This window comes from Nannospalax galili, unplaced genomic scaffold, assembly GCF_000622305.1.
Source record: "Nannospalax galili isolate Female #2095 unplaced genomic scaffold, S.galili_v1.0 scaffold940, whole genome shotgun sequence".
NCBI lineage: Eukaryota > Metazoa > Chordata > Mammalia > Rodentia > Spalacidae > Nannospalax > Nannospalax galili.
In genome coordinates, this window is record NW_008346079.1 from 614,790 (window position 1) to 624,719 (window position 9,930).

At 46.0% G+C, this 9,930-nt stretch overlaps 1 protein-coding gene across 4 annotated transcripts in view; it reads right to left on the minus strand.

Moving 5' to 3' along the window:
• The window catches only part of Fam114a2 (family with sequence similarity 114 member A2), a 46,192-nt gene that overhangs the window by 24,490 nt on the left and 11,772 nt on the right, over nucleotides 1–9,930 (minus strand). For all 4 annotated transcript variants that reach the window (XM_008842333.2, XM_008842334.2, XM_029567932.1 and 1 more), the window contains exons 5-8: nucleotides 6,576–6,661; nucleotides 5,014–5,148; nucleotides 4,379–4,537; nucleotides 3,038–3,170 (exon numbers count right to left, since the gene is read on the minus strand). In XM_008842333.2, coding sequence (XP_008840555.1) covers nucleotides 3,038–3,170; nucleotides 4,379–4,537; nucleotides 5,014–5,148; nucleotides 6,576–6,661 — 513 coding nt within the window. The remainder of the gene's footprint in view (nucleotides 1–3,037; nucleotides 3,171–4,378; nucleotides 4,538–5,013; nucleotides 5,149–6,575; nucleotides 6,662–9,930) is intronic.

Here is a 9,930-nt window from a genome sequence, read left to right on the forward strand (position 1 = left end):
GCCAGCTTGGTCTACATAATGCATTCAAGGCCAGCCTGGTCTACACAGTGAGTTCCAGGCCAGCTGGGGCTACAGGGAGACCCTGTCTCAAAAAGACAACAACAACAACAACAACAATAATAAACCAGGCTGTGAAGATGGCGTAGTAAGTTAAGTGCTTGCTGTGTAAGTATGATGACCTGAGTTCAGATCTTCAGCACTCAAATAAAAGCCAGGCATGACATCTCCTGTCCATAATCCCAGTGCTGGGAGGCAGAGACAGGAGGTTCATGGGAGCTCACTGACCAGCTAGTCTAGCAGAAAAGACAAGCTTCAAATTCACCGAAATCCTGTCTCCAAAACCAAGATGGAGAGTGATAGAGGAAGTCACCCAGCATCACCTGCTGTCCTCTAGAAGCAATGCATGCTCGGATGTGCTGATCAGGGTGCGCGCACAAGCAATGATAATAATAAACCTGCCACTTGTTGCTAAAACAAAGGCTTAAAGAAAAGTATATTTACAAAAGAAGGGGAAATTATTGAAAACAAACAATAGCGCGGTTTTACATCTTTGTTACGGGTCTTCAACATTTCTCTTAATGGAAGGTAGCTGGTCACTTATGTGCTTCTACATTGAGACTGTTACAAATAGGATGTTTTGTTCAAATACGTGAACAAAATCCAAACTAAAAAATACAATGTAGGAGAGAGAAGACATATTTAATGGCCTTTTCAGATAAATAGTAAAGATTACCCTTGAAGATGCTTTTCCCTGGGTGGGGGGGGTGATACATATGATGTTGTGTGTCTGGCTTTTACAGGGGTTTTAAGGATTCAAACTCAGGTCCCACTCTTATGACAAACATTTTACTGACTGAGCCATCTCTGCAGACCACAATGAATATTTGTCACACTACGCCAAAATTCAAGAAGTAGTCATTTGTTAATGGTTAGTTTCAACAACCCATAGTGCGATGAACCTGAAACCAAGTCACATAGATTTGTACTTGGTTTTGTTAAAGGAAGATCCATTAGGCTGTCTTTTGCCAAAGCATGATTTTATAATCTCACACATCAATGGGAAAACGTTCGTTTTTAAGTTATACATAGTTCCCAAACATTGACACATTTCACTGTCAAACATCCAAAAGTGAATATAATTGTCACTATCATCACGAAATTCATCAGAATTGTCTGTAAACAGCACTAGGAAACTGTCGAGCTCATCAGAGTGATAAATACGTTTTACAACACTGTGACTTATTTTGAAATTTTATCATGAGTCACATAGATGGTCAAGATTCACTCATTCATTCATTCATTCACTGCTCTTTTTCCTTCCTTTTCTCTCCCTTCCTTTCCCAGACAGGGTCTTATGTGTAGCCTTGGCTAGTCTGGCACTTGCTATGTAGACCAGGCTGGCCTCGAACTTCCTATGACCGTCCTCCCTTTACCTCCCAAGTGCTAGGACTGCAGTGTGTGCTGGCACACCCAGCTTCCCTTCGTTCACTTCTCAAGACGTTTCATCAAATACTGTTCTCAACAGTCCACGCAACTGTTTAGACCTCTACGTGCAAACAGTCTTCCATGTCAAAAGTAAGTGGTTCAGCTCATAACTTAAATACTACAAGTGCCTTTTCTGAGACAACCATCCTAATTCAGTGTCACAGATACCAAAGCATATTTCAGAGTCAAGTTCAACACCATTAATAATTTTTTACTATTTCACCAAGAATCTTATGTGAAACTTGCACAGTTAGCTGTGAGCACAAGACAGTGGAAATACAATGGCCCCAGGACAAGTCGCTGCCCCTGCTGTGACTGCTCCACACAGCCCCAGGACAAGTCACTGCCCCTGCTGTGATGAGTGGTCCACACGGCCCCAGGACAAGTCGCTGCCCCTGCTGTGACTGCTCCACATGGCCCTAGGACAAGTCGCTGCCCCTGCTGTGATGACTGGTCCACACGGCCCCAGGACAAGTCGCTGCCCCTGCTGTGACTGCTCCACACAGCACCAGCAAGTTCACCCACTGCCTCCTTTCATCATCCATGAAAATGCTGAAACAGGGCAAAGTAAAACTAAACATGTTTCAAAAGGAGGCTGTATCTTGACAGCATGAATGCAGTTCTGACTCCCTGCAGGGACTACGAGATCTGTCAACTTAACAGAACTGCCAAGTTATGAACTGTCAACTTAATCTGCCACATGGCCAACTAGCCTTGAATATCTTGATGAACCCCGAAAGAATTTTTCTATTCAACTTTAATGTGTACAACTGATTGCTTCATCAAGAAAAGGTAAACCATATGGATTAAATTTTACATCCTTAAAAGAGTTGTTAGAGACTTGTATAGATTAAATTTTACATTCTTAAGAGAACAGATCTTAGAAATCTTTCCAAATAAAATATCAAAATAAATAATTCTTACCAGAGTTTAAAATTCAGTTGCCCACAAACTACACTTAGGCAAACTATCACCCAGTTTGGTAACTGCTACCCAGCATGCTTCAAGATGGGGTCAGGGATTGCAGAAGTTGGAAAGGCACAAAGTTCTGATCTGGATGTGAAGGTTCAGTGATGACAGGTCAAACTGAGGACGGGACCTGACAGAACAGCTCTCTAAACAGTAAAAACAGAGACAGACAGACAGACAGAGGGGCTACAGAGACGGCACTGTGGTTAAGAACACTGCTTTTGCAGAGGACCCAGGTTCAGTTTCCAGCACCCACATGGCAGTTAACAATTATCCATAACTCCAGTTCCAGAGATCTGATGTCCTCTTCTGGCCTCATGGGTGTTGCACACATGTAGTGCACTTACATACATGCAAACTAAACACTCAAAAAACTAAACACTAAAAAATTAAAAACGTAAAAAAACAAAAACCAGGCAGAGACACGTGCTGCAAAACTTGAGAGAAGCAACAGAGCCCTGCAGTCCGGGGACAGCACGGAAACTTGCAGTGAAAGAGCGAGATCAGAGTCAGTGACTGATCTGAAGGGAAAGCCACACACAAACACTGGAGCCGCACCCCGGATGCTAGATTTCCACCTCACCTCTGTTCTCCTCCTCCTCTTCCTCCTCCTCCTCACAGAACTCCTCTAGGGAAAATGCTTCTTTGAGCTGCTGTAGCTCAAGCCTCACAGCCTGTAATTCTTCTCCACTAAGAGAATTCAGGGCAGATTTTACCTGAATGGATGTAAGATAACGAAAAATTGTGGGAAAATTAAAGGAAAAAAGCCTCTAACAAAGAGCCCAAACTGAAAACTGAATTATGAGCATTCAGTCAGTCAACACAAAATGCTCCCCAGACGTGGGGCACAGACACAGCACCTCACTATGCAGCCCAGACTGGTCTTGAACTCTCAATCCTCCTGCCCCAGGCTCCAGAGTGCTGGGCTTACATAGTCTTGTACCACCATGACCAACTCCTATTCCTTAAAAATTTTAACTCGAGAAGCTCATTCCTACAGAAAGGCTGGGAAAATTTGTACTTCCAAAAGTAATCTGGGATAGAGGCTCTGGAAATTATTAGTGCTTAACAACAGCTTAGAAGTCAAGGAAAAGGTGAACTGGCTGAGAGATGGCTCAGCTATTAAGAACCCCCTTGCTGCTCTTCCAGAGGACCCAAGTTCAGATCCCAGCACCCATGCTGAGCAGCTCACAACAGCCTATAACTCCAACTCCAGGGCCTCCATGGGCAACCACACACGAGACACACACACACAATAAATTAATTAATTAACAAATCTTTAGCAGGTCGTGGTGGTATGCACCTTTAATCCTAGCATTCAGGAGGCAGAGGCAGGCTGATTAAAGCCAGCCTGACGTACACAGCAAGTTCCAGACTAGACCAAGCTATATAGTGAAATCCTGTCTGGTTTCCAAAACAAAACACATCCTTTAAAAATATAGTCTAAGCCAGGTGTGGTGGCGTACAACTTTAATCCCAGCACTTGGGAGGCAGAGGCAGGCGGATCTCTGTGAGTTCAACGCCAGCCTGGTCGACATAGTGAGTTCCAAGACAGGTGGGGCTACAGGGAGACCCTGTCTCAAATATAGAAAAAAAAAAATTTTTTTTTAAATAGTCTAGAATCAACTGACAGCCAAGTTTTTTGGCAGCTGAAACCAAAGGAGTAGCAGGAAAACTGACTGAGGACCGAGATGAAGAAAAATAACAGGTGCTGTCAGGACCTTTTTATCCCATCCCTTCTGTGCAGCTTTGGAGAAATAACCCTTGGCTCGCTCCAGTTTTGCAGAACTAGTTCCAGCGTTAGTTCTGTTTGTCTCTGTGGTAGGTGTTCCGGTCTCAAGCCTCCCTGAGAAACACTTCCTTCCTATAGCTTTGCCGCACCCTCTGTCGAGGACTCTTCACGGGATGTGGGGTTTGTAATTACCTTTATCTCACTTTCTCGGGAAAGCATCTCCAGAGCTTCTAGATGTGAAAGGCCTTGAAACTCATCAAAGAGCAGTCCATAATGAGTTTTCTTGTCTGTTTCCATGGTTACCTCACTGGAGGTCCATTGCTCTTCTTTCTCCTTCGCCTCTCGTAAAACCTGAAAGGAGAGGGAGAGCTCAGCGAGAGTGTCAAGAGCAGAGGGAAGCGAGGCCTCATGGCTCCGCGCAGGGCTTTGTCCTTTCTCTCTCACGGTTCAAATCTAAGAGGCCCCGAACAGCAGGGAAGACGACGTCATCACACACTCTGATGCTGTGCAGTGCACACACCCAAAGAACCAGGTGTGTTTCTTAGGGCGGTTTAAGCATTAACCTAATAAACAGCTCTAACGGGGTTAGCATTCTGCACTGTACTGGAGGAGGCCCCTGAAGGAAGGAAGACGAGGAAAACCAACGGCCATTCTTCTATGCTTTGCAGGTAGCACTCACCCACAACCCCACCCCGACAAACAACTTAATTTAAAAGCCACTGAAAATTCTTCAAAAGAAAAAGTACTAACAAGGTCCCAGGTCCCTAACAAAGACAAAAACAAAAACAAGACACAAAGAGGACTCAAACAGGGAAAGAGAAGAGTACCTGAGACAGCGTGGAATTCCGGATCATCAGGCCCTTGGTTCTCTTAAATCCAGGGTCACCTTCTGCTATTACATCCATTGTCTTTTTCCCAATGAATTCTAAGGCATCCAGACCCCCACTGATGACACTTTTGCCCTAGAAAGTATACACACATACAACGCAACACTGAGAAAACACATTTTTAAAACTCTGATTATTCCACAGCAGCTAAGAATGCTGGGCCTGGTAATACACGCCTGTAATCCCAGCTCCTCAGGAGGCTGAGGAAGGAGAGTGCTAAAGCTTCAAAGCCTGCCTGGGCTATGCAGTAAATTAGATCAACCCGGGCAACTTAGTGAGACCCCTCCCCCATCTCAAAACAAAATTTACAAAAATACCTGGCTATACATTAACAGCTCAGTGGTAAAGTGCTTCCTGAGCACGTATGAGGCCAGAGGCTCAATCCCAGAGAGGGAGGAGGTGAGAAATGCCAAGCACTGGAGACTGTGGAGCAGTGACCAAACACTGCTGTGCTATACACAGGGTAGAACCACTATGGAAAACCCGGGCCAGTATCTACCAGAGCCACATGACCCAGCAACAAACTCATGGATACATACAGACTGTGTACAGAGATCCACCAGAAGACACGTGTACAAGAGTGTGCACTGCAACACAGTTGTAACAGCTGGACACTGGACATGACCTCAGTGCTTACCCACTGTGGTGTCAATAAAAACAGTCACACGATGGAATACAGCAAAGAAGGTAAACACGAACTGCCTGGACAAACCACCAATGTGTGTGAAAGAAGCCAGGTCCAAAAAGGGTGCGTACCACATGACTCCACTTACAGAAAGCATAAAGTCAGGTAAGAATTGGCCCATGAGAACAAAAGTCCAGACTACAGTTACCTTGGGGTGAGGGGCACACCTGTCTGGGAAGGGAGAGCACTGGACAAACACACTGTTTCTCAGGATGGTTGAAAATCAGCATGCAATGAAATTCCAACTGAATATGTACAATTTCATATTCTACATGTTTACCGTATTTCAAAAAGTTCCCTAGCGTGGAGGGGCATGCCTGTAATCCCAGGACTCGGGAGCGGAGGCATGACTGCAAGTTCAAGGCTGCCTGGGTTACAAAGCAAGACCTTGTCTCAAAAACAAAGAAAAGGTAAAAGTAAAAAATTAAATTAAAAATCCCAGCCACCTGTCCTCAAGTAGGAAAGACTTACGGTCCTATGTCATCTTTTCAAATGTTCTCGTCAGTTATGTGATGTGTCAATCAAAATTGCATTTCCCCTCTGCTTAAAAACGAGTCATAAGAAAATATGTTTGTAGAACAAACATCCCAGGCTGGCCATCCAAGAACTGCTAGTCCCGAAGGGGCTCTGCACCGGCTCCTCTGCAGCTCTGGCAGACTCGCTCCGCTTAGCGTCTACGGCTCCTACCCCAGCCCTAACAGGCCAGTGATCCTCGGCAATTTGGACTCCCTTTGGAGTGCACGCCACAGCATTCCAAGGACAGGACAAAGACACGCAAACCCATCTGACAATGAGGCCGAGCAGCACCGACCCTCACCGTGCTCTGAACAGCAGTAGAGATGGTAGAGAGCACACCAAACGCAGCTGGCAAGGGGTTTTCGTTCTCACTGACATTTGTTGCTCCTGTAGAAGGGAGAGGATGTAAACATGAAGAGAAGGTTCATTATCTGCTTTAACAGCAAATAAGTGATCTTTAAAAATCAGACCCTGGAGCTGGAGAGACAGCTCAGCAGTCAAGAACACTGGTTACTCTTGCAGAGGACCTGGATTTGGTTCCCAGCACCCACATGGCAGCTAACAACTGTTCGTAACTCCAGTTCCAGGGGAATCCGATACCCTCTTCTGACCTCCACAGAATTGCACGACACGGGTGCACTCACATACATACAGGCAATACACTCATACACATAAAATAAAAATAATAGGGGCTGGAGAGATGGCTCAGCAGTTAAGAACACTGACTGCTCTTGCAGAGGATCTGGGTTCGATTCACAGCACCCATATGGTGGCTGCGAACCGTCCTTAACTCCAGTTCCAGGGGAATCCAAAGCCCTCTTCTGACCTCCGCGGCATTGCATGACACGGGTGCACTCACATACATGCAGGCAATACACTCGTACACATAAAATAAAAATATTAAATATTTTTAAAAATTAAAATAAAAAAATATTTAAAAAACACAAAAATCAGACCTTGTTTCCTCCACACAAGGCCTCAGGCCTTTCTGTATATTATTTAACCCACTTGTGTGTGTTAAAGTGAAAATTAGACAGGCAGCTTTTGCTCAATTTTATTCCATTTCAAAAATAAACAAACTGGGATCAATTCAAAGTCAAACTGTCTAGTGAATGATCGCAATTACACAGCCTTCTGGACAAGGGAAGACCATACATCAGAAAGCAGGCTGGGGGCATGAGCCACTTTGGGCATGGGGGTAATGATATTCTTGTACTCCAATGACACAGAAGTATTCTAGAGGAACAGCCAATGTTCTTTGATAACACAGCATAAGTACAACTGTCCCTCAAAACAAAGTTATACAGCTAAAAACATTACTGTGCATACACTGTAACTGTACTCTGTTCTTCAACTGACACTCATTCGTCATCAAACAGACCTGCATCATAAAGGTGTGTTTCGGAGACCACCTGCTCAATTTTGTGATGCTTCTGATCTCTTCAGTATCTTTTAAAAGACCAACTTCAGAGGAGAGGTTTGTACGTATGCTGCACGTGTGTGCAGTACAAGTGCATGTGTGTGAACTACACGAATGCATGTGTCCAGAACACAAGTGCATGTGTGTGCCTAGTACACGAGTGTATGTGTGCATGCAAAGCACAAGTGCATGTGTGCAGTACAAGAGTGCACATGCATGTGCAGTACAAGAGTATATGCGTGTACAGTACACAAGTGCATGCATGTGTGTGTGCAGTACATGAGTGCATGAGTGTGAAGTGTGTGTGTGTGTGTGAGCAGGCCAGAGGAGGCCAGAGGTCAACCTTGGATGCCCTTCAGGACAACCTTGGCTTCTGAGACAGAGCCTGTCACTGGGCTCCGGGCTCCCAGACTAGGCTAGGCTATCTGACCAGTAAACCCCAAGATCCTTGTGTCTCTGCCTCCCCAGGAGTGGGATTACTGTTCTTTACATGGGTTCCATGAAGGGAACTCAGGTGCCATGCTTACATGGCAAGCAGTTCACAGACTGAGCCATCTCCCCAGGCCCAAGGTCAACTTTCATATCAAACGATCTGAATACACTGTACCAAATACTCCACTGTGAAGGACTTTTGCTCCAGTTATATATTAACTGCTCCAGTTATATACTAAACTTGCCCTCCAACCATGGCAACTACAAACTGACTAAAAGATAAGAAAGCTATTTCAGACATTAGAGAAGGGGCAGAAGATTTTGGTCCAAGAGAAACAAAGTGACTCCCATCCCTGAACTAGCTTTGTGTCTAGAGGACCTTTCCAAACCACAGCAGTGAGGGACTCCAGGCAGAGCCGAGCAAGCATGACCAAGGGTCAAAGACACAAACACAGGAGACAGAGAAGGCCCAGGCAGCCAGAACCTGCACGACAGAGAGAACATGAAAGAGTTCGAAGCAGCTCAAAGGCAAGCCCCTCCTCAGAATGCCACTGTGCTGGGCAGCAAAGGAGACTCCACAGCCCGGGAGAACCACCTAGGAGCAGTAGGCTAACCAACCCCAGTGCTCACACTAGGCTAAGATATGAGAGTTCCAAACCCCCAAGGGGAGACCCACTAAGCACCTGGGAATGGCCAGAGCCCTCAGAACAGAACCCTCAGAAGAGCCAGGCCTTAAACGAACTCTTAGAGCAAAGGCTACCCTAGATTCTACCTCACACAGTTCCTGATGCTGTAGGCACTAGATGCTCAATAAATACCTGCTGAAAAAATGAACTTATGCTCTGCTTCCCTGGGCCTGCAGGACCTGCCACAGGACTCTCTCCTACCCAGGCCTCTCTCCAACCCACAGGCCTTTCTCCCGGTAAGTCCACTGCGCCCTCCGCGCCTTGACTCCCCCAGCCCCATTCACCCTCCCATCTCACCTGCTGCCTTGACTCCCCCAGCCTCATTCACCCTCTCATCTCACCTGCCATTCTCTCCTCCGAGTTTGGGCCCTCCCCCATTCCTTGTCTTGGGACCCCAGACACCTGGGGAACCAATACTGCTTCCTGATCCTTTTCATCCAGACCAACTTAGTGCCTTCTCTGGGCCCCAGGAGCACTGCTTCTGGACCTGGCCCCGCCCTCACCTCCTCTGCTTCCCAGGGCCTGCACCACCCACCAGCCTCTTTCTGGGACACAAAAGCTAACCTTTCCTCCTCCTGATCCTTTGCATCCAGACCAACCCAGCTCTAAGTGCAGTCCCCAGGAGCCCTTGGAGCCACTTCCGGCCCCATCTTCCTTTGCATCTCTGGGTGGCATGGCCACCAGCTGCCCTAGACCAGCATCTTTCCTGGGCCGGGCTCCCAGGCCAGTCCGACCCCCAAATTCCTGAGGCCAAAATCATTCCTGGAGGGATCCAGACCTCAGGAGAAAGACTGAAAACATCTGACCCTCACCTGAACTGGGCCTCTGTGGGAATTCCTGAAGACAAAAGTAATCCAGCCACTCCAATATAAAATCAAAAGAGAGAACCGGAAGCTTAGACAAACCAGCTTTTCATGTGCAAAATGTAAACCACAAAGACACATAAAGTTCACAAAAAGAAGCAGACCTAAATTTGAAGGCCTGGGTCTCATACAAGAATCAGAAACTACAAAAGAAATTCACATATCAAAAACACAGAGAAAAAATAATAACATGAAAAACCAAAATAACATATCCCCACCAAATACCAGTAATCCTCTAGAGGAACACAGTGAGAG